Raw genomic sequence first — 25,542 nt, 5'->3', positions numbered from 1 at the left:
TCACTTCATCGGATGCATACTGTGGAAAGTTTAGAAGATCTTATTATATACACACAACGAACCATGTCAAGATTTCTCCCCCACTCTGAACGCAAGGGTACAGATGTGGGGACCTGCATGAAAACCTCCTAAGCTTATCTTTACCAGTTTAGGTCAAAACTTCCCCAAGGTACAAAATATTCCACCCTTTGTCCTTGGATTGGCCCCTACCACCACCAAACAAATACTGGTTACTGGGGAAGAGCTGTTTGGAAACCTCTTTCCCCCCAAATACTTCCCAAAACCTTGCACCCCACTTCCTGGACAAAGTTTGGTAAAAAGCCTCACCAGTTTGTCTAGGTGACTACAGACCCAGACCCTTGGATCTTAAGAACAATGAACAATCCTCCCAACACTTGCACCCCCCCCTTTCCTGGGAAATGTTGGATAAAAAGCCTCACCAGTTTGCATAGGTGACCACACACCCAAACCCTTGGATCTGAGAACAATGAAAAAGCATTCAGTTTTCTTACAAGAAGACTTTTAATAGAAATAGGAGTAAATAGAAGTAAAGAAATCCCCTCTGTAAAATCAGGATGGTAGATACCTGACAGGGTAATTAGATTCAAAACATAGAGAATCCCTCTAGGCAAAACCTTAAGTTACAAAAAAGATACACAGACAGAAATAGTTATTCTATTCAGCACAATTCTTTTCTCAGCCATTTAAAGAAATCATAATCTAACACATACCTAGCTAGATTACTTACTAAAAGTTCTAAGACTCCATTCCTGGCCTATCCCCAGCAAAAACAGCATATACACAGACACACAGACCCTTTGTTTCTCTCCCTCCTCCCAGCTTTTGAAAGTATCTTGTCTCCTCATTGGTCATTTTGGTCAGGTGCCAGCGAGGTTACCTTTAGCTTCTTAGCCCTTTACAGGTGAGAGGAGTTTTCCTCTGGCCAGGAGGATTTTAAAGGGGTTTACCCTTCCCTTTATATTTATGACACGCCCCCCAAATCTCAGCTAGGGTGAAACACTGGCTGGGATTTCTTCCTGGAGCTCTAGGAAAAACAGAGTTAATAAGACACATGCATCTCTAAATATACTACCAAGTACATAAAGACTAACAATATTTTCCACATCTCAAGGACGATTTTAACCAGTTGATTCTGGGAAACTTTCACGGGAGAGTGCATCAGCCACTTTGTTAAAAGCTCCTGAGATGTGTTAGATGTCGAAATCAAAATCTTGGAGAGCTAAACTCCACTGAAGAAGCTTTTTGTTAGTTTCTTTGACGGTGTGAAGCCACTTCAGTGCAGCATGGTCGGTTTGCAGGTGGAAACGCTGTCCCTAAACATAGGGGCATAGCTTTTCCAGAGCGTAGACAATGGCGTAACATTCTTTTTCACCGACTGACCAGTTGCTTTCCCTCTCAGACAGTTTTTTGCTGAGAAACACTACAGGGTGGAATTCTTGATCAGGCTTTGTGTGTATATAATAAGATCTTCTAAACTTTCCACAGTATGCATCCGATGAAGTGAGCTGTAGCTCACGAAAGCTTATGCTCAAATAAATTGGTTAGTTTCTAAGGTGCCACAAGTACTCCTTTTCTTTTTGCGAACACAGACTAACACGGCTGTTACTCTGAAACCTTTATTCCAGAATAACTTTACTGTATAGACAAGCCCTACATTAAGATTTAAACACAGATTTAAGGGGTCAGGAATAACTCCACAGGTAGGCAAACCAGTTAAACTGGTGCAAATACTGTGTGTATTCATTCAAAATTAAAGAAAAGGATCTTTAAGCAATTTCTGCTTTCCCAGTGTCTCCCCACAACACCATTAATGGCCCGTGTACTGGAATATTTTTTCCCTCGGTTGGCTTTTTCCAGGTTGAATCTCATTTTGTTATATCCTGCCCATATTTCTAATGTTTCTAGGTCATGTTGTACACTTTCTCTTCCTTCACTGGGAGTGTTCCTATTTGCTTCCAATCTCATATCTGTGATTCTAATTAATATCCTGAATTTCCTCCCCCCTTCCCAGTTCATGAATGAAAGTATTCAATAAGACAAGCTCTAGCGTGGATCCCTATGGCTTCCCATTCAACAATTCCCACCCAACTCAGCACATTGCCTTTTATCATTATGTTTTTTTAATGCTCATTTAACATCTTTCAGTCCTTGCAATATGCTTGTATCCAAGCCAATTTAAACCACTCCTTCAAAGTAAGAGTTTGCTCTTCACTGTATCAAATGATTTACTACAAATTAATCCAAATTAATCCAGCCATTTTGTTTTTACTCTACAATCTTGTTCAGGGAGTGCTGAGATAGATGGTAGGCCGTGGAAAAGTTTATGCAGGACCTTTCTTGAGAGTCATGGGTTAGGAAGAAGCAACTAAAATCATATGCAATAAGCACCATGATGCTATCCCCTTCCTTCCATGATCTAGGCATCACATCTATTTGGAGACTAATTTTTTAATTATTATATTGTATCTGAATTTTTTGTTCTATACAACTTCAGAAAATCATATGAAGATTTTTACCTGGGTTCTCTGAAAGAAGGGGGTGTAGCACCACTGCAGTAGCCCTTGGAAGAACCGGCCAAGTTTTTCAAAAACGAAGTGCCTAAAGTTAGGAGCCCAGGCCCTTATTTTAGGTGCCTAAACTAAAATTTGTTTCTGGCTGATGTAAATGCCCCATCACAGGAACACAGTAATACCACCTCCCCGAATGGCATAAGGCCATGGTTGACTTACTGAGGTTGTTGCAGTGCAAGTAAAGGACACTTCCTGACCTGTGTCAACCCTAACAGTCCTCCAGCAGCTGTCCCACAATGGCCTCTTCACTGCAACAGTGACCAGAGTGGTCACAATTTTATACTCCTCTCCCCATGGGTCACAGACGCCAGAAGCCAGCCTCACTTTAAACCTCCCCATGTGATTTTTGAAATGGCTTTTCATGATGGCCCACCTTGGTGAACACACCTAGCAGCTCACCCTTGTTGTATGCAGCTGCCCAACTGACCATTCTGGTTCCACACACAAGATGCATTCCTGCCTGGAGTCAATAGGAAGTATTAGATCTCCTGGGCCTGTGGGGAGAAGACACGTGCAAGCACAGCTATGGACCAGCCATAGGAAGGTAGACATTTATGGGCAGATTGCGGGATGGGGGTGTGCAGCCAAAGGGGTGCAACAGGGATCAGCAGCAGTGCTGCATGAAAGCAAAGCAACGTCACCAGGGATTCCACGAGACCAGGGAGGACAAGAATAGATCTGATGCTGTCACAGACCTGATGCTTCTACAAAGAACTGCATACCATACTCGGCAGAGACCCCGCCAGAGCCCCACGGACCACTGTGGATACCTTGGATGAACCTAAGACATTGTGAACAGTGAGGAGAAGGAGGGTGTGCAGAGGAGGAGACACAACGGGAGATTCCAGCAATGCCATGAGCCAGGATCTTTTTGAGACTCTGCCACAGTGTAGCCAGTCCCACAGGCAAGAACAAATGAGCTTGATGAAGGAGAAGGGAACCTGGGTACGTGTGTGCATGCATTTTTCCTTACAGTGCTTACATTTAAAGATGGCATTTGGCCCATCCCCAAGCTAAGAAGACAGAAATATCAACTTTTTACTGTTTTGCTCCATAGAAGGAGAGACAGAGGTACAATGAACAGACAGAGCTAGCGTCGCCTTTTAATTCCTCTGTTGGGTTAGGCATGTGGAACAGTTTGTTCATGTACTTAGCGATGTCCCTTTTAATCTGCTGAGAGATCTCGATGACACTTTCATGGAGACACTGTGCAATACTCTCCCACAGGTTTCTAGGGATGGCAGCTTTATTTCTTTCTCTGCAGTAGGAAACTTTCCCACATCATTCTGCAATGACTTCAGTAAACAGGCCAGCGGCATATAGGCTCAGGTGATTTCAGGATGCACAGTAGCAGCTGTGTTCTCTCTATACCTTTGTAACCCTCTGGAGTGAGATATCCGCTAAAATCACCACTGCCTGTGGAAAACAGTGCCACTATTCAGTGCCATGGCCCTATAAATGTACCCATGGAATAGGGGCTAAAATTCAATAGCCGCATGCAACAGAAAATCTTTCCCCCACTTGCCTGTGGTGGGCTGTACTCAGCATGGCTGGGGTTGGAGAGTGGTGTGGTGCAGAAGTGCTCCAAAGCTGAAATGTCAATAAGCATTTCTTATTACAAATATTTATGGGAATAATGGAGGGGATTTTTGAAACTTGTCTTTCATGTTCCCTGGTGACTGTAAATCCAGTGGTATATCTATCAGCTTTTATCAGCAGCTCCTCCTGCTGCAGTCTTGAGGGATTCTTCCTCCATGCCCACGGAACACCCAATTCTGATGAGGAGGCGAAAGAAGAGGGCTAGCGAGGACATGTTCTGTGAACTCCTGCAAGCCACTTTTGTATTGGACCCATGAACGAAGGGCTTGGAGGGCCATTGTGACCGACTGCATGGAAAGGGGAAAAAAAAGATGGAACAAAGGCCTAAGAGTCCCAGCAGGACAAAGAGGGGGAGATACACCTGGACATTATGAGGCTTCTCAGGTAGCTAACCCAAATGCTGCAGACTCTGGTTGACCTACAGATCCAAGAATCCCAGACTCTACCCTTTGCAGTCACTGGTAAACTTCATTATTGCTGTTCCCTGCACCCCCACCCCCAACATATACCACATGACCTCATAAGTTCATATCCTTACCTGTGTCACTCCATGCCAGGGACAACAAGGAAAACCACAGCTTCACATGCCCTGACCTGTGAGAAGCATGGCTGGTGTACGCATAGCCACAATAGACTACAGTTTGTACACTCACATGGACATAAATGTTTACATCCTTTCTAATTTTAAATTTTCACCCTGTTAATTTGTTACGTTTGTATAACATGGCCTGTGGGTGTTTGTATGGTGATTTTCTGCCCTGTTTTTTCTTCTCAAAGTTCTATTTTTGGAGAATCAAATTATCTTTATTAGGTCACAACAAAAACGGCAGACTGCATAGGGTAGTCAAAGCAAACAGTCCTTGTAAATACACACCAAGCCCCACAGCATTGATAGCTTCAGGAAAATACCCAGTCATTTTTACAACTGTACAGCAAGCACTGCACTCTTCTTATTAACATCCAAAGCTCCAGGGCCAGACAACACTCGAGCTTTTTTAAAGCCTCCCTCAACCACCGAGCTCCATGTTGGACTCTTGTATTAGCTCCTGTTCAAAGTCAGCAGCCAGCCACTCTACCACCACCCTAGTGGCAGCTTTTCCCCTTTGCCTCATGTATTATGCAGGGCACAACAGGCAGCTATTAGCATTAGGATACTTTTCTCATGAGTTCCAATCTAGAATCCTAGCAAGAATCCCTTCAATCAAAAGCACATTCAACTCTCATTCTGGACCTGCTGAACTAGTACTTGAATCTTTCTTGGGTGCTGTCATGGTGGCCAGTGTATGGCTTCATGGACAAGAGGAGCAAAGGGTAGGCTGGGTTCCCTAGAATCACTATTGCCATTTCAACATCACCAATGATGATCTGCTGGTCAGAAAAGAACGTCCCCTCTTGCAACTTTTTGAACAATCCTTTGTTCCTAAAGATGGGAGCGTCATGTACCTTCCCTGACCAGCCCATACTGATCTCTGTGAAGCACTCCCAGTGAACCTTCAATGTTTGCATAACCATAAAAAAGTAGCCCTTTCTCTTGATGTATTCTAAGGCAAGGTGCGCTGCTGCCTAAATGAATATATGAATGCTATCACCCCACCTCAGTTCAGGAACTCCACTGCTTCAAATCCATCCACTGTGACCTGCACTTTGCCAAGAGTAACACTCCTGCATAGCTAGAGACAAGTAATGGCCATACACACTTGCATGACAATGGCCTCCACAGTGAATTTTCCAATTCCAAAATGATTTCCCACTGACTGGTAGAAATCTGGCATTGGAAGTTTCCACAATGTGATTGCCACTTGCTTCTCTACTGTCAGTACAGCTCTCATTCTGATGTCTCTTGAGCTGGAGGGCTGGAGCGAGCTTTGGACACAGATCCAGGAAAGTGGCTTTTCACATTCCGCAGCCTTAGGTCATCATCCCAAACCTACAATAGATCCCACCAGTCAGTGCTCATTTATCAGGCCCAGAAGTAGCGTTTGACTGTCTGCAGCAGCTCCGTGAACGCTACCAACAACAATGAATTATTTTTTGCAATGTACCTCAACAAACTGTCCTTGAAGAAATCATCATGTCCCCCGTTCTTGTGGTACTTCCTGCAGGTCTGCAAATACAGGAGACTCATTGGGCTCCATGCTTCTGTCAGAGATGGCGGAGGTAGGTTTGTGGGACTTTTTTTCAAAAGGCATGAAAGCTATGGGATATGGGTGGCATAATGGGATGGAGAAAGTTGCATCCTGGGAACTTTAGCTCCCTAAGATCCCTCTGCAAGTCATTTCTATCCCATAACACTTTGCAACATTTTCCCAAAATGCATTGTGCTGGATGGCAGCATGTGGCACAGTGGGCTTACTTGCCTGTGGTGCACTGCATGTTACATTGACACATGCACTCCTGGTGAACATGTGTAGTGTTCGTACAAGCAGCCAAGCATGCAGGCCCCCAGGCAATATACGAACTTTGGTAGCTGTACTGTACATAACTTTTGTTGGTCACAGTTGGTAGCGTAGACCTGGCCTGAGCGTAGACACGTGCGCACATAGATCGAAGCAAGACGACTGTATGTCGACCTGACTTTGTAGTACAGGAGTACTTGTGGCACCTTAGAGAGGTGTAGCTGTAGCTCACGAAAGCTTATGTTCAAATAAATTGGTTAGTCTCTAAGGTGCCACAAGTACTCCTGTTCTTTTTGCGAATACAGACTAACCCGGCTGTTACTCTGAAACCTGACTTTGTAGTGTAGACCACGCCTAAGTGGGATCATTTTCAAAGATGCTGAGTACCCAGTAGCTTCCATTGACTTCAGTGAAAAAGTTTCTGGGAGCTAACTGAGCACTTTTGAAAATCAGATCTTATAGTTGAGAATTTAGAAGCCCAAATTTAGGTCTCCATATGTTTAACATGTTGGCCATTATGCCTGCAGAGGCCAGAAGTGGGCTTATTGCCTCCAGAGGCAGTGGAGACGCATGCTGTAACACCTGTAGTGCAGGAGTATTCTGTGCTTACCCCATCACAGTCCTCTATGGCTATTTTTTTTATGTTGTGTAAGTGTTACATGCTGCTTCCCCCCTCAACCTCCCTGCAGTATGTAATGAAGGCCTTTAGCACTGAAGACTTTCACATCTATTTTTCATAGGCTGCGTGTCTAGTACCAAAAATACATACCGTTATTGAAGTCATTTTTGATATTTATATATTCGTAGGAAACAAGAACCATTTCAAATAAGAAACCATATATTTAGTAACAGGTCTAGGATAACTTACAATAATGGTCAACTTCTGGCAATGTGTTGTCTACTAGTCTGGGCCTAGGGAACATGCAAGTAAAATGCTGTGTTTTGTTTTGTTTCCCCAGAGAAGAAAAACAGTATGAGTGAAATCCCTTGACTATGAGCAATTGACTTCCCATTGACTTCAGTGGAGCTAGGATTATACCTGATGTCATTAATAAATAGTATATATTTGGTCATTCCCATATTTTCTTTAAAGAAAAACATTTCTTGGCTTTCCTAGGCAAGAGTAGTTAGGATGATTTCTATTCAGCTTAGGGTTTTCTATAGTGCCCATCACTGAAGTGTCTAAGCCTTGATTTACCACAGTACTTTGTGTTTGTTATTTTAATGTGAACATATAAAATGTCCTTCATGGATCTGAAAATGCAGGGTTGTTGCCCCATTCTAATGCACCTTAAAACAACATTCAGAAATGCTGGCTGCTGGTTCAATGGTTGGTGTCAACACAGGTACTATGCAAAAAATCGGTCTCTGATCTCTGGGCTAGCCCACGTGCTTTGTGACTGGTATTTCTCGCTTACATCTACTTTATACCTGGTTCCCTTCTCTAGATGCGGTCCAGAAAGGAGCAGGGTGGGGAATATCCACAGAAATTTTGGTAAACTGAAAAGGATTTTTTATTGTGTTATATCTTGTAACTATCTGGGTTTTTTTTCCATTGAAATAAATCTGTGGAAAACTCAATTTTCTTATATATAAAACAAAGGAAACAGAAACCAAAAAGTCTTTCATAGAACAACCAAGAGGTTGGTGGGTCCCCCCCCCCAGTTTATTGTTTCATCTGCCTGGAAGATGGCTTGCTTTGAGAATGAGTAGAGGAGTGTTTTATCAGAGACAGGTCAAAATAAATGAATCTTCAGGGTTATTAAGCAGCAAGGAGGACTCTGAGGGATGGAAACAGAAATGTTCATAAAAAGAAGAGGAGTAGTTGTGGCACCTTATGGACTAACAAATTTATTAGAGCATAAGCTTCCGTGGGCTACAGCCCACTTCATCGGATGCATAGAATGGAACATATAGTAAGAAGAAATATATATACATACAGATAAGTTGGAAGTTGCCATACAAACTGTGAGAGGCTAATTAGTTAAGATGAGCTATTATCAGAGGAGAAAAAAACTTTTGTAGTGATAATCAAGATGGCCCAGTTAGACAGTTGACAAGAAGGTGTGAGGATACTTAACTTTAGGAAAATAGATTCAATATGTATAAATGACCCAGCCACTCCCAGTCTCTATTCAAACTCAGGTTAATGGTATCTAGTTTGCGTATTAATTCAAGCTCAGCAGTTTCCCGTTGGAGTCTGTTTTAGAAGCTTTTCTGTTACAAAATTGCCACCCTTAAATCTTTTACTGAGTGGCCAGAGAGGTTGAAGTGTTCTCCTACCAGTTTTTGAATGTTATGATTCCTGATGTCAGATTTCTATCCATTTATTCTTTTGAGTAGACACTGTCTGTCTGGTTTGGCCAATGTACTTGGCAGAGGGGCATTGCTGGCACATGATGGCATATATCACATTGGTAGATGTGCAGGTGAACGAGCCCCTGATGGCGTGGCTAATGGGATTAGGTCCTATGATGGTGTCACTTGAATAAATATGTAGACAGAGTTGGCACTGGGCTTTGTTGCAAGGATAGGTTCCTGGGTTAGTGTTTTTGTTGTGTGGTGTGTTGTTGCTGGAGAATATTTGCTTCAGGTTGGGGGGCTGTCTGTAAGCGAGGACTGGTCTGTCTCCCAAGATCTGTGAGAGTGAGGGATAATTTTTCGGGATAGGTTGTAAATCTTTGATGATGTGCTGGAGAGGTTTTAGTTGGGGGCTGAAGGTGATGGCTAGTGGCGTTCTGTTATTTTCTTTGTTGGGCCTGTCCTGTAGTAGGTGACTTCTGGGTACTCTTCTGGCTCTGTCCATCTGTTTTTTCACTTCAGCAGGTGGGTATTGTAGTTGTAAGAATGCTTGATAGAGATCTTGTAGGTGTTTGTCTCTGTCTGAGGGGTTGGAGCAAATGCGGTTGTATCGTAGAGCTTGGCTGTAGACAATGGATCATGTGGTGTGTCCTGGATGGAAGCTGGAAGCATGTAGGTAAATATAGCGGTTAGTAGGTTTCCGGTATAGGGTGGTGTTTATGTGACCATCGCTTATTAGTACAGTAGTGTCCAGGAAATGGACCGCTTGTGTGGATTAGTCTAGGCTGAGATTGATGGTGGGACGGAAATTGTTGAAATCATGGTGGAATTCTTCAAGAGCTAACTCGACAGTCTCTATGTAAAAGAATAAATGGACACAAATCTGACATCAGGAATCATAACATTCAAAAACTGGTAGGAGAACACTTCAACCTCTCTGGCCACTCAGTAAAAGATTTAAGGGTGGCAATTTTGTAACAGAAAAGCTTCTAAAACAGACTCCAACGAGAAACTGCTGAGCTTGAATTAATACTCAAACTAGATACCATTAACTTGGGTTTGAACAGAGACTGGGAGTGGCTGGGTCATTTACACATATTGAATCTATTTCCCTAAAGTTAAGTATCCTCACACCTTCTTGTCAACTGTCTAAATGGGCCATCTTGATTATCACTACAAAAGTTTTTTTCTCCTGCTGATAGTAGCTCATCTTAACTAATTAGCCTCTCACAGTTTGTATGGCAACTTCCAACTTATCTGTATGTATATATGTTTCTTCTTACTATATGTTCCATTCTATGCATCCGATGAAGTGGGCTGTAGCCCACGAAAGCTTATGCTCTTATAAATTTGTTAGTCTCTAAGGTGCCCCAAGTACTCCTGTTCTTTTTGCGGATACAGACTAACACAGCTGCTACTCTGAGAAAGGTTCATGTTAATTCTGTCCTTATATTTTGTTATATCCATTAGTTATAAATAACTTGCCATGTTCTGTTTCTACCTTCCTCCCGGCCTAGCTATGGTAGTTACTAGAAAGCAAAAGCATATATGGTAGAGATTGTGGTTAAGCTGGTGCTTCAGATATGCATAGGACTCTGGCTTATACTTGGGGACTGGCCAGTTTTCAAGGGTCAGAAGATTGCAGATTGCAGGGTCAGAGGTCACTGTGCCAGGAGGAAGGAGGTTTCTGGTCACTGTAAGGTATGGCCACTTTGGTACTCATGACTGTCTTAAATCTGACTGGATTTGCCTGCCTTTGCTGGTGGGTCTCAGCTCTTCTGGCAGGCCATGTACCAATGTGGAGAGGCAGTGTTTGTTGGGTGCCAAGCCTTGGTGGGGAAGGAATAACACATTGCTGGTAACATGGGAGATGAGGGCCAATAGCTGAGATAAGGGGGGCAGGGAGGCTGTAAGTTGTCTAGGGAGTAGGGGATCTTGGAGAATCAGGTGGGTAGACGACACCTTGTTTTGGGAAAGAGAAGAGCCTCCTGAAGCAGGGCTGTGAGATGAGAGGTGAGAAAGTTCAGCTTAACATCTTAGAACTCTCCATGCACATATATGAAGCCTAACGCTTCTTAGGACCAAAGACTTCTCGAAAGCATGATTTCCTACTCTGTAGCTTTGGAGAGTTTTCACCTGCTGCTGCCAGGCTAGCAATAACCAATATGCTGAGTGGGCTTCTTAGTTGCTGCCGTTGCTTTCAGTAATTTGAGAAAAGGAGCTCTGTCTCCGCTAATGAAGCAGTTGTGGGGGGCATGATGCAGAGGCCATTAAATCAAAAGAGTTTAAGCATGAGAGCTGTTTTGGTGTTCTCTTGGTGGATTATATGCGACCAGGCTTCCCATATTTTATGAATGTGTTTGTTATTCAAAATTATTCAGTGAATGCTTACGCAAAAATATTTTCTGCCTCGGGGACTGCTCATAAACAAGTCCCCGCAACTGTAGTTTCAAGTATTGATTATTCTTAATCCACTATTCACCTTGTATAAACACTATATGTCACATGGTATAATTTCTGCTCCCTGAACTGGTGACTCCCAAATAGGGTGACCAGACATCCCGATATAAAGGGCTTTGCCTTATATAAGCAACTAGAAAATCAAAGCGTCCCGATTTTTCACACTTGCTGTCTGGTCACTCTAGTCCCAAAAGAGCTTTCAAGAAAGCTGCATATGATCATTTCCAAAGAGAATACTCCCTACAAACATATATCTAAGTACAAGTATTTGCAATACTTTCTGAGGTCATTATTGTGAACAAAATGTTACCTGAGTGAATGTTCATAGATAAGCCAATTTGTGATTTTCATTTGAGCAGAATTCTATGAATCCTTTTTTGCAGCAGTTGTTTGGCTATAGTCCAGATTAGTCTGAAACGTCCAGATTTCAGAGAAATTGCAGGTAGAAATCAGGCAAAATATACTTCCTTGCAGTTATAGCAAAAGTTAACCAAACCAGGAACACACTAGATCTTTTCTGCGAACGGTGCAGGTGACAAATACAGTACAGTATACCCTGGTGATTATAATTTTGGCGTATATAATTGTCCACTGGATGTCACTGTTTCTTCACAGAAAGGAAAAATAGATGGGTTATAAAAGACATGTTCCTCTTGAGTACCTCCTCTTTCCTTTCTTCTACCAAACCAATGGCATGGTAATACTCCCAGACAAGGTGATCCTCAAGGCAAAATACATGGCTTTACACCAGTGGTTAAGCCAGGGGAAGGGCAGTAAAACACCCATTATTTCAGACTATGTGAAGCTAGGAGAGACCTTCAGTATAGGGAGGTATTAGCCGTATCAGTGAGATTTTAAAGCTGACAGAGACTTTATAGGATGGTAAAAAAGAGACTTTTTAAAAATGCTTTGGACAAGAGCATTTCCCCTCTCCATCATCCACTACTGAGGCTTTATTTTTACAGCCTTTTTGAAAGTGATTTATTGCTTCTTTCATATATCTTTTAATTTGCTTCTAGGGGAAGCAGTAAATTTTGCCGTTCTGCATGCTATGTCTGAAGCCCACGGAGGAAGACCCAATGCATCAAAGATAGCAGTGATTATTGTATCAGAGAAATCAGAGGATCCAGTGGACTTTGCTGCATATTCTGCAAGCATCAACAGTAAATTTTATCACTTTTCCACTATTTTTAGTGATTCGCTTACTTTTTTAAGTAATAAGCTAGGATGGAGAGTAAAGAAATCCAAATATTGGCATGATGTTATGAGTGCGGTGATTGAATGTGATTGTTTACTATTTGGTAGAGATGGGTCTTAACAAAATCTCCAGATCCAGATGCCCCTAAACTTGGGGAACTGCAAACCTGCAGACCTGTTATTTGACAGCCTAGCAAACATAGGCCTCGCTTCATTTACAGCCTTTCACTCTCTCAGTGCCATTGTGAATTCCACTGGATTACAGTGGTGATATTTAAAGGTCATAAATGTAGACCCTTTTACATTGAGATAGTTCTTGTAAGGTTCATAAACAGAGTAAGAAACAGTAGGTCAAATTCTGCCATAACTTATACACCCTGTAAGTGTGCCAATATATACTGTATGGGGCTTTATAACTTGTGTGACCGTAGGCACTTCACCTCTCTGTATCTGAGTTTCCTCACCTGTAAAATGGAAATAACAACACCCTTCTTTACAAATTACTTTATAATCTACTGATGTAAAACATGATCTAAATGCTCAGTGTAGTTATTTTTAATTAAATGGGTTGAAACAAAGAAAACCACATGCCCCCAATGATCAAAGCTTTAGTTCTTTTAAACATTTTCTGAAAGTCTCCAGCTTCTTCATGTTGACCTTGCATGGTCTTTTAGTGGTTATTGTAATTATAAGTCTCAAAATAACTATTACAGTGATTTAGAACATAGTAATATCTGTGCTGAATTGCCTTCAGCCTATAAGGAGGGAATAATATGAATAATACTTGAAACTAACTGTTAGAATTCTACTCGAAGGTGCAAATCAAAAGCAAGGAGGCTCCCTTCTTTTCCATTACACTTTTAAAACCTGCTTCCCATTTCCCAGGGGTGTCATTGTTCCCAATTGGAGTTGGAGATAGATACGATGAACAGCAGCTGAGGACACTAGCTGGGCAATCTGATGTTGACAGGATCATGAAGCTAAGACGATTTGAAGACCTTCCCGACATGGTCACCTTGGATGATGCGTTTGTCAACAAACTGTGCATGGGTAAGTTTCATGTAGTTTTATAACCGGAGCCAGAAAAACAACCACCAGAAATGACTAAGACAATGTACATTGTACAATATACAGAAGTATTTTCCTACTCCTTTCATTACCTTAATCTTTAGTTAATTTCAGACAAAAGCCCATCAATTTTCTCATTTCCAAATGTCAGCCAAATGATACCTAGTCAGGCGGTGTTTCATGGACATGCTACATGAGTTTTCATCTGCACAGCCAGAGTCACTTAGTACGGTGACTGACTCCGCATGTTTCCAGTATAGTACTAATTACTATTCCACTTCATCAGCTTTCAGAGAGCATTTTTAACTTTAGGCCTGTCCCTTTCAGCTGTGGATCTTATCAATACACAGGATGTATCACTACTTGGATGAAAGACCACCAAGAAAAGCCACAGCTATAGTGGCTGGCATTGATGACTCTCCATGGGACATTGCTTCCCTACTGAAGAAAAATAGCCCAAGCATGGTGTTAGGGGGCAGTTTGTTAGTGGGGTTGCCAGCTTTAGGGTGAGATGTAAAACCAAAGTTTTAATCACTTGGGGTCATTGAAAATCCCTCAGAACTTTTTTCATTCTTAGCTGTGATCTAATGGTCAAATCTGACTTACTCGTTCTGCCTAATTAAATTCCCCTGTCATTTCAGATTTTGATTTCATTCGTATCACTTTCTATCCTCAACTATAGTTGTACGTTGCCATAACATACATTGCTATGTTAAAGACCTGCTGTGTTATGCTCCTGGGACTGGCAAAGTGAAGCCTTTATATATTGGTCACCCTCAAAAACTTTCCAGTTGCTGTAGACAAGATTACCTCAGTACTTGTACTATTCTCTGTGGGTGGAATCTTGGCCCCATTAAAGGCAATAGGAGTTTTGCTATTGACTTCACCGGAGCCAGGATTTCACCATATGTATTTTCAGTATAGGAAAATTTCACATTGTACTGAGGCAACTTGGGTGACTTTGGGCAAATCACTAACCCTCGCTCCGACTCTGTTTACCCTTCTGTAAAATGGGACTAATGACACTGACCTCTTGTGAAGAGTGCTACAAGCTCCATGGATGAAAAGCAATATATAAAGTTCGGTGGTGGTAGTGGTAATAGCAGTGGTATTAGACAAAACTGGCAGAGTAAGGCAGCCTGCGCGTGTGGGTGTATGCGCACGTATGTGCAGGTGTATACACATTCTCTTTGCATTTTTAACCCAGTTGATAGCTTAAGAATTGGTTTCATGAGGACAGTTAGGCCTGTGTTATTCTTCTTCTAAACAGATAATAATAGTACATTTTAGAGGAAAACAGACTTCAGTAGCTGTCCTACTCTGCCTTCAAACAGACCGAGCAACAAAGCAGCTGGGTTTCCTGAGGGCGTGTGTATGCTACGGGAACTACACTGGCATAGCTATGTCACTAGAACACCGTAGCGTAGACCAGACTACAGCAATGGCAGGGATTTTTCCATCCCCACATTCTCCAAGCAGCAATATCTAGGCTGATGGAAGCATTCTTTAATTGACCTTGCTGCACTTACACCGGGCGTTAGGTCAGCATAGCTGTGGTGCTCTGGGGTGTGGATTTTTCACACCCCTGAATGCCATAGCTATGTCAACCTAAGTTTTAAGTGAAGACTAGGCCTTAGTTTCATGGAAGAGTAAACAGGCTCTTTTAATGACTGTCCCCCTGCTAAGGGGAAGAGGTGGCTACCTGGTCTGATATCTCCTGCTATGGTGAGCCTTTGCCTCTAGCAAGAGGGCATGGCAGGGAGCGCTGATGCAGCAAGCCATGTTTGTATACTAAAGTTACAAAGATCAGAACTTCTGTACCTACAGCTTCTGTGCAGAAATCCAAGTCCGTATAATTGTGGGGCCTAATTACACCACCCGTACTCGCCTAGAATAATGCCATGTTGTGTCAGTAGTCCCACTGATGTCAATCGAAGTACTATCAGAGTGGGGTATTCTGGAACTTAAGAAAAGGAGGCAGAATCAGGCCCTTTGTGAATGAGGATTCCAGAATGTACATTTTCTGCACAGGTTTATGCACTGAGGGCTATATATCCATAAAGATTTCAGATCATTAAAACTGGGCAATAAACCAAATAAGGACTTTATCCAGGAACACAACCAGAAAAAAGTCACTGTGTAAAACATAGTTAATTCATCTGTGTTTATTTTGCCACATTCTCAGGAACTGTTTTTATTTCTGGGCAATATTTTACTACTATTGCTCCAAGTCAGTCATTATATAGGACCATATTATTATTGGTATTTATTTGAATTGTGGTAGCACATAAGTTCCCCAGTCATGGACCAGGCCCCAGTTGTGCTAGGTGTTGTAGAAACATTTGCCAGCTTTACCCTTGCTGAATAGTACTTTACCGCGTGAGAAGTCCCATAGAAATTAATGGGATATTTGCAGCGTAAAGTACTGCTACATGTAAATCAGGTGTGTTTGGGGGAGGGGACAGGATCTGGCGTATAAATATGTAATCAATCTCCACTGAGAGGACACCTGACATTTTAAAATCACTCAAGTAGCTGCTGTTTTCTTGTTAGACAATGAGCTTTCAAAGACACATTTCCTCCCCCCCACCCATATAGAATGTGGGATTTCTTTCCCAAAATTGCTTCCCTTCAAGGCCCAGGATGGGAAACAGGAAGCAGAAACCAGTGACCATTTTCTTATTGCAATTTATGTGACCTATAAGGACTGGAAACAGGAACTTTACACCATTATATAGCTGGTATCTCCCCCTTCCATTGGGTCAAGGCATTTGGACTAAAGGCTCAAGCTTGGATGCCTAAAGTCAGGCGCCTAAGTCTGAACAATTTGGCTCTTGCTTTTATCGGTGGTAGATACTGAGATGTTAGACCTTAAAAGTGTGCCACTGTTCTGAACAGAAAAGTTATCTTTTTTAGAAGTTTCTTAAAGTAAATAAGTTACCCCTTCCTGGAATAATTGTACTAAGAGAGCCTGGCATTACAGGTGGAAGCATACCATTAACAATACTGGTCAAAAAAATTTAAAAGCTTTCTCAAACATTTGCAAAATACAATACTGCTCCTGTAAAATATGAGACGTATAGGTGATATATCCTGGAGTAGTGTAATATGGTATGAAAGGTTTGCTACTCGTGAGGAATGGGGACATCCCAAACACATGCCAACCAAACCATTATGCCACAATATCCCATTAATTAACAGAAATTAATACAAGGAATTCTGATGACTTGTTTTATACAGGTTTCAGAGTAACAGCCGTGTTAGTCTGTATTTGCAAAAAGAAAAGGAGTACTTGTGGCACCTTAGAGACTAACCAATTTATCTGAGCATGAGCTTTCGTGAGCTACAGTTCACTTCATCGGATGCATCCGATGAAGTGAGCTGTAGCTCATGAAAGCTCATGCTCAAATAAATTGGTTAGTCTCTAAGGTGCCACAAGTACTCCTTTTCTTTTTGTTTTATACAGGAGGTCAAATGAGATGATCACAGTATTCCTTTCTGTCCGGGTGATCTAGAAATCCATGAGTCCTATATTAATATATTCTCCTTGTTTCATTGTGTTTGTACACATGCATGTAGAGACTCCAGTTGAATAAGGTACTTTAAGAATATCTGTTTTAGGATTTTATATTGCTGCCCATCACCATAGTATCAGAACAGAGTATGCCTAAATTTAAGCATATTCTCATTGAAATCAATGGAACTACTTGCATGCTTAAAGTTAGTTGCATGCTTAAGTACTTTGCTGACTTGGGGCCATGCTCTTTACTTGTCTCTCTTTGGTAAATATACCATATACTATATTATCACACTTTAATCACTGAGAGTGTGGTCAAGTGTATATGAGGTGCAGAAGCTGGCATGGACCCTACCCAAAGGAACATACAATCTAAGGCCCTGATCTTGTGTTGAACTCCACATAGGCAGACCTTTGTTCCCATTCAGTGCTCATTGCAGGATTGCAGCCTAACTGGTAACTGCTATACATGCAGATTGTTTGTAAAGTGCTTTGGGATTAAAGACACTGTGTGAATGTGAGTTGATGCGACTAGTAACCTGGCTTTGTCTATTCTGTGATCTCCTCTTGTAAGAACATAACGTAAGAACAGCCCTATTGGGTCAGACCAAAGGTCCATCTAGCCCAGTATCCTGTCTTCTGACAGTGGCCAGTGCCCGGTGCTTCTGAGGGTATGTCTACACTACGGAATAAGGTCGAATTTATAGAAGTCGGTTTTTTAGAAATCGGTTTTATAAATTCGAGTGTGTGTGTCCCCACAGTAAATGCTCTAAGTGCATTAAGTGCATTAACTCGGCGGAGCGCTTCCACAGTACCGAGGCAAGCGTCGACTTCCGGAGCGTTGCACTGTGGGTAGCTATCCCACAGTTCCCGCAGTCTCCGCTGCCCATTGGAATTCTGGGTTGAGATCCCAATGCCTGATGGGGCTAAAACATTGTCGCGGGTGGTTCTGGGTACATATCGTCAGCCTCCCGTTCCCTCCCTCCCCCCGTGAAAGCAAGGGCAGACAATCATTTCGCGCCTTTTTTCCTGAGTTACCTGTGCAGACGCCATACCATGGCAAGCATGGAGCCCGCTCAGGTAACCGTCACCCTATGTCTCCTGGGTGCTGGCAGACGCGGTACGGCATTGCTACACAGTAGCAGCAACCCCTTGCCTTGTGGCAGCAGACGGTACAGTACGACTGGTAGCCGTCATCGTCATGTCTGAGGTGCTCCTGGTCGCCTCTGTGAGGTCGATCAGGAGCGCCTGGGCAGACATGGGCACAGGGACTAAATTTGGAGTGACTTGACCAGGTCATTCTCTTTAGTCCTGCAGTCAGTCCTATTGAACCGTCTTATGGTGAGCGGGCAGGCGATACGGACTGCTAGCAGTCGTGCTGTACCATCTTCTGCCGAGCAGTCATGAGATGTGGATGGCATGCAGTCCGTCTGCTGCCAGCCAAAGATGTAAAAGATAGATGGAGTGGGTCAAAACAAGAAATAGACCAGATTTGTTTTGTACTCATTTGCTTCCCCCCCCTCCCCTGTCTAGGGGACTCATTCTTCTAGATCACACTGCAGTCAAGATGCAGCGAGGTAAATCTAGCCATGTATCAATCAGAGGCCAGGCTAACCTTCTTGCTCCAATAAGGACAATAACTTAGGTGCACCATTTCTTATTGGAACCCTCTGTGAAGTCCTGCCTGAAATACTCCTTGATGTAAAGCCACCCCCTTTGTTGATTTTAGCTCCCTGAAGCCAACCCTGTAAGCGCCCCTCCCAGCGTCAGAGCAATGGCAAACAATCGGGCATCTGAGAGTGCTGTCCAGAGCAGTCACAATGGAGCGCTCTGATGGGGCTAAAACATTGTCGCGGGTGGTTCTGGGTACGTGTCGTCAGGCCCCCGTTCCCTCCCTCCCTCCGTGAAAGCAAGGGCAGACAATCATTTCGCGCCTTTTTTCCTGAGTTACCTGTGCAGACGCCATACCACAGCAAGCATGGAGCCCGCTCAGGTAACCGTCACCCTATGTCTCCTGGGTGCTGGCAGACGCGGTACGGCTTTGCTGCACAGTAGCAGCAACCCCTTGCCTTCTGGCAGCAGACGGTGCAATACGATTGGTAGTCGTCCTCATCGTGTCCGAGGTGCTCCTGGCCGCGTCGGCTGGGAGCGCCTGGGCAGACATGGGCGCAGGGACTAAATTTGGAGTGACTTGACCAGGTCATTCTCTTTAGTCCTGCAGTCAGTCCTATTGAACCGTCTTATGGTGAGCAGGCAGGCGATACGGACTGCTAGCAGTCGTACTGTACCATCTTCTGCCAGGCAGGCAAGAGATGAGGATTGCTAGCAGTCGTATTGCACCATCTTCTGCCAGGCAGGCAAGAGATGGGGATGGCTAGCAGGCGTACTGTACCATCTTCTGCCAAGCAGCCATGAGATGTGGATGGCATGCAGTCCTTCTGCACCGTCTGCTGCCAGCCAAAGATGTAAAAGATAGATGGAGTGGGTCAAAACAAGAAATAGACCAGATTTGTTTTGTACTCATTTGCCTCCTCCCCTGTCTAGGGGACTCATTCCTCTAGGTCACACTGCAGTCACTCACAGAGAAGGTGCAGCGAGGTAAATCTAGCCATGTATCAATCAGAGGCCAGGCTAACCTCCTTGTTCCAATAACAACGATAACTTAGGTGCACCATTTCTTATTGGAACCCTCCGTGCAGTCCTGCCTGAAATACTCCTTGATGTACAGGCACCCCCTTTGTTGATTTTAGCTCCCTGAAGCCAACCCTGTAAGCCGTGTCGTCAGTCGCCCCTCCCTCCGTCAGAGCAACGGCAGACAATCGTTCCGCGCCTTTTTTCTGTGCGGACGCCATACCACGGCAAGCATGGAGCCCGCTCAGCTCACTTTGGCAATTAGGAGCACATTAACCACCACACGCATTATTCAGCAGTATATGCAGCACCAGAACATGGCAACGCGATACCGGGCGAGGAGGCGACGTCAGCGCGGTCCCGTGAGTGATCAGGACATGGACACAGATTTCTCTGAAAGCATGGGCCCTGACAATGCATGCATCATGGTGCTAATGGGGCAGGTTCATGCTGTGGAACGCCGATTCTGGGCTCGGGAAACAAGCACAGACTGGTGGGACCGCATAGTGTTGCAGGTCTGGGACGATTCCCAGTGGCTACGAAACTTTCGCATGCGTAAGGGCACTTTCATGGAACTTTGTGACTTGCTTTCCCCTGTCCTGAAGCGCATGAATACCAAGATGAGAGCAGCCCTCACAGTTGAGAAGCGAGTGGCGATAGCCCTGTGGAAGCTTGCAACGCCAGACAGCTACCGGTCAGTTGGGAATCAATTTGGAGTGGGCAAATCTACTGTGGGGGCTGCTGTGATGCAAGTAGCCCACGCAATCAAAGATCTGCTGATATCAAGGGTAGTGACCCTGGGAAATGTGCAGGTCATAGTGGATGGCTTTGCTGCAATGGGATTCCCTAACTGTGGTGGGGCTATAGATGGAACCCATATCCCTATCTTGGCACCGGAGCACCAAGCCGCCGAGTACATAAACCGCAAGGGGTACTTTTCAATAGTGCTGCAAGCTCTGGTGGATCACAAGGGACGTTTCACCAACATCAACGTGGGATGGCCGGGAAAGGTGCATGATGCTCGCATCTTCAGGAACTCTGGTCTGTTTCAAAAGCTGCAGGAAGGGACTTTATTCCCAGACCAGAAAATAACTGTTGGGGATGTTGAAATGCCTATATGTATCCTTGGGGACCCAGCCTACCCCTTAATGCCATGGCTCATGAAGCCGTACACAGGCAGCCTGGACAGTGGTCAGGAGCTGTTCAACTACAGGCTGAGCAAGTGCAGAATGGTGGTAGAATGTGCATTTGGACGTTTAAAGGCGCGCTGGCGCAGTTTATTGACTCGCTTAGACCTCAGCGAAACCAATATTCCCACTGTTATTACTGCTTGCTGTGTGCTCCACAATATCTGTGAGAGTAAGGGGGAGACGTTTATGGCGGGGTGGGAGGTTGAGGCAAATCGCCTGGCTGCTGGTTACGCGCAGCCAGACACCAGGGCGGTTAGAAGAGCACAGGAGGGCGCGGTACGCATCAGAGAAGCTTTGAAAAACAGTTTCATGACTGGCCAGGCTACGGTGTAAAAGTTCTGTTTGTTTCTCCTTGATGAACCCCCCCGCCCCTTGGTTCACTCTACTTCCCTGTAAGCTAACCACCCTCCCCTCCTCCCTTTAATCATTGCTTGCAGAGCCAATAAAGTCATTGCTGCTTCACAGTCATGCATTCGTTATTCATTCATCACACAAATAGGGGGATGACTACCAAGGTATCCCAGGAGGGGTGGTGGAGGAGGGAAGGAAAATGCCACACAGCACTTTAAGCACAGCACTTTAAAAGTTTACAACTTTAAAATTTATTGAATGACAGCCTTCTTTTTTTTGGGCAATCCTCTGTGGGGGAGTGGCTGGTTGGCCGGAGGCCTCCCCACCGTGTTCTTGGGCGTCTGGGTGTGGAGGCTATGGAACTTGGGGAGGAGGGCGGTTGGTTACAGAGGGGCTGCAGTGGCAGTCTGTGCTCCAGCTGCCTTTGCTGCAGCTCAACCATACACTGGAGCATACTGGTTTGGTCCTGCAGCAGCCTCAGCATTGAATCCTGCCTCCTCTCATCACGCTGCCGCCACCTTTGAGCTTCAGCCCTGTCTTCAGCCCGCCACTTACTCTCTTCAGCCCGCCACTTACTCTCTTCAGCCCTCCACCTCTCCTCCCGGTCATTTTGTGCTTTCCTGCACTCTGACATTATTTGCCTCCACGCATTCGTCTGTGCTCTGTCAGTGTGGGAGGACAGCATGAGCTCGGAGAACATTTCATCGCGAGTGCGTTTTTTTTTCTTTCTAAGCTTCACTAGCCTCTGGGAAGGAGAAGATCCTGTGATCATTGAAACACATGCAGCTGGTGGAGAAAAAAAAAGGGACAGCGGTATTTAAAAAGACACATTTTATAAAACAGTGGCTACACTCTTTCAGGGTAAACCTTGAAAGTTAACATTACATACATAGCACATGTGCTTTCGTTACAAGGTCGCATTTTGCCTCCTCCCACCGCGTGAACGGATTTTGGTTGAATGCCAGCAAACATACACTGCAATGCTTTGTTCTACAGTGATTCCCCAGTACGTGTTGCTGGCCTGGAGTGGTAAAGTGTCCTACCATGAAGGACGAAATAAGGCTGCCCTCCCCAGAAACCTTTTGCAAAGGCAGAACCGCAAATGCCAGGGCAAAGTAATCCTTTCACATGCTTGCTTTTAAACCATGTATAGCATTTTAAAAGGTACACTCACCAGAGGTCCCTTCTCCGCCTGCTGAGTCCAGGAGGCAGCCTTGGGTGGGTTCGGGGGGTACTGGCTCCAGGTCTAGGGTGAGAAACAGTTCCTGGCTGTCGGGAAAACCGGTTTCTCCGCTTGCTTGCTGTGAGCTATCTACAACCTCCTCATCATCATCTTCTTCGTCCCCAAAACCTACTTCTGTATTGCCTCCATCTCCATTGAAGGAGTCAAACAACACGGCTGGGGTAGTGGTGGCTGAACCCCCTAAAATGGCATGCAGCTCATCATAGAAGCGGCATGTTTGGGGCTCTGACCCAGAGCGGCCGTTCGCCTCTCTGGTTTTCTGGTAGGCTTGCCTCAGCTCCTTCAGTTTCACGCGGCACTGCTTCGGGTCCCTGTTATGGCCTCTGTCCTTCATGCCCTGGGAGATTTTCAGAAAGGTTTTGGCATTTCGAAAACTGGAACGGAGTTCTGATAGCACGGATTCCTCTCCCCAAACAGCGATCAGATCCCGTACCTCCCGTTCAGTCCATGCTGGAGCTCTTTTGCGATTCTGGGACTCCATCATGGTCACCTCTGCTGATGAGCTCTGCATGGTCACCTGCAGCTTGCCACGCTGGCCAAACAGGAAATGAGATTCAAAAGTTCGCGGTTCTTTTCCTGTCTACCTGGCCAGTGCATCTGAGTTGAGAGCGCTGTCCAGAGCGGTCAGAATGGAGCACTCTGGGATAGCTCCCGGAGGCCAATACCATCGAATTGTGTCCACAGTACCCCAAATTCGAGCCGGCAACGTCGATTTAAGCGCTAATCCACTTGTCAGGGGTGGAGTAAGGAAATCGATTTTAAGAGCCCTTTAAGTCGAAATAAAGGGCTTCATTGTGTGGACGGGTGCAGGTTTAAATCGATTTAACGCTGCTAAATTCGATCTAAAGTCCTAGTGTAGACCAGGGCTGAGGGAATGAACAGACCAGGTAATCGTCAAGTGATCCATCCCCTGTCGCTCATTCCCAGCTTCTGGCAAACATTTTGGGCAGATGCGTGCGGTCCTCAGGAACAAATTCACAGGGTATAAAACAAGAAAATCTTAGTCTGAGTCACATTTTAAAAGATGGAATCCATATTTTAGTGGATTTGACCTAAGATCCTGGACAGCTGAGAGATAAGCCAAATTTATGTCTCTTTCTCTTTCAGAGCCCACGAGAGAATGTATAGATGAGGATGGGAATAAAAGGAGAGTAAGTGTATTTTTTTTTGTATCCTCCATCTCCCTTTCAAGTAAAATATTGTAGAGTGTCTGGACTGGAACATGAATGTCTATGTATGTGCTCTGCCACAGAAAGTGGTGAACAATATTAATTATTCTGCAGTAATGATCGCTGAGAATGCAAATGCTAGTTTACTAAATAGAACAATGGAAGCACGCTGCACAATCCTTTTTCCGCCCCGATGGTGCTTGATCCTGTCGTGTGCTGAGCCCTGTTGAAGGAGGTGCACGCAGAGCCAAATCACTAGCACTCGGGGCTTGTCTTCCCTGACAAAAAAAACTGTGGTTTTTAGCCCACTGTGAAAATATAAAGGAGACGAGATCATTTAGACTTGTCATGCGTTAAACTAGGCAATGTCAACCCCAGATGGGGAAATAGAGCACTGACTTTGCTGAACTACCTTGTAGTAAACACTACAGATGCCCTGTCTCTACTTAAACTAGTGCATATTTGTTGTTTTGTTGTAAAAAGGGACTTTTTAAAGCAGAGATGACAAAGCCTCAGTGCTTGAGTGAAGAGGCTTCTGCTAATCCATGTATCATCTGGTAGGGGACAAAGCCCAGTCTACACTCGAAAATTAGGTCGGCATAACTGCATTGCTCAGGTGTGTGAAAAATCTGCACCCCTGCGTGCCATAGTTAAGCTGACCTAAGTCCCTATGTAGACAGGGACTCAGGGAGATGGACCGCCTACACTGATGAGAGAACCCCTCATGTCGGCATATGTAGTGTCCACACTGAAATGCTACAGGGGTGCAGCTGTGCCACCATAGTGTTTTAAGTGTAGACAAGCACTGTAGACTCCATCCTGGAGTTCATCTTGATCATTTATTGTGTTAAAGCTATAATTGCCTTGTCTATGCTAGTTAACGTATTAAAATATATATTTTTTTCCTAGTGTAGGCATAACCTTAGAAAGGCAGGATATGGCCAGAGCATAAGTCCTTTTGAATATGTCTAGACTCAGAAAAAGGTGTGTTTTTAAAATAAAGGTTCCTCATAGTATTGACTCCTAGATGCCAACATCATAACAAAATTGTTAAACTGCATGTTCATTAGGTGCTAAGTGGGGTTAGCTGGCTCAAGGTAAAAAAAATCATCATTATTCCTAGTCCAAACAAAGCTAAATACAAACCAGTTAATATAAATGAAGAGCCGAATTTTCAAAAGGGCAGCCTCCAATTTGTCGGCGTAATTTGCACATGAATTTTTTGCATCCATAATTGAAATCTCTACATTTATACCTCTACCTACCTAGCCACAGATGCAGATCATGCGGTTAGAAGCTCAAATACTTAGATTTACACCTATAATTCATTTTTCTAGTGAAAAATTGCAGGCAAAGATTATGGGTTCCACATGCCCTGCAAGAAGAGAGGCTGGTGCCTGGCCTATCTGAAATTGTACCCTGTATTGGAGTTGTGGCCTTTTTAAGGCTCTTCTGTTATTCCTACAGCCAGCCAGGAATTGTAGCTTTTAGAAGATATTGAGAGCAGAGGTTGTTACAGGAGCCAAACACTGCCTCAGAAATGTGTCCACAGGTGCTTGTCGTAGAACATACAGACCCCAAGTTGTTCCAGCCACTAAAAGGTTAACAGGGAGACTAGTTACCTCCTCAGGTGTGGCTGATCGGTAGCCCTGCAACAGCGAGTGAAATGAAAAGGCTGCAGGCCAGAATGGAAGGTCAGCTATCAGAGAGACTGAGGAACTACTGAGAGCAGAATTGTTTAGCAGTTGACTGGTGGGAAAGTGCCTGGGTAAATGGACCTCCAGAAGAAGAGGATCAGAGTGTCAATCTTGAAACAGTCAACTAGGGAG

The 25,542-nt window shown here is 44.2% G+C and overlaps 1 protein-coding gene across 1 annotated transcript in view; it reads left to right on the top strand.

Moving 5' to 3' along the window:
* The window catches only part of VWF (von Willebrand factor), a 234,618-nt gene that overhangs the window by 127,501 nt on the left and 81,575 nt on the right, over positions 1-25,542 (top strand). Inside the window, exons 31-33 of the mRNA XM_048823921.2 lie at positions 12,367-12,510; positions 13,430-13,594; positions 23,652-23,695. Of these exons, the coding sequence (XP_048679878.2) occupies positions 12,367-12,510; positions 13,430-13,594; positions 23,652-23,695 (353 nt within the window). The remainder of the gene's footprint in view (positions 1-12,366; positions 12,511-13,429; positions 13,595-23,651; positions 23,696-25,542) is intronic.

The sequence above is a fragment of the Caretta caretta genome, chromosome 1, assembly GCF_965140235.1.
Source record: "Caretta caretta isolate rCarCar2 chromosome 1, rCarCar1.hap1, whole genome shotgun sequence".
NCBI classification, from domain to species: Eukaryota; Metazoa; Chordata; order Testudines; family Cheloniidae; genus Caretta; species Caretta caretta.
Note: the sequence above shows the minus strand (reverse complement) of the source record. Positions and strands in the feature narration are given on the sequence as shown.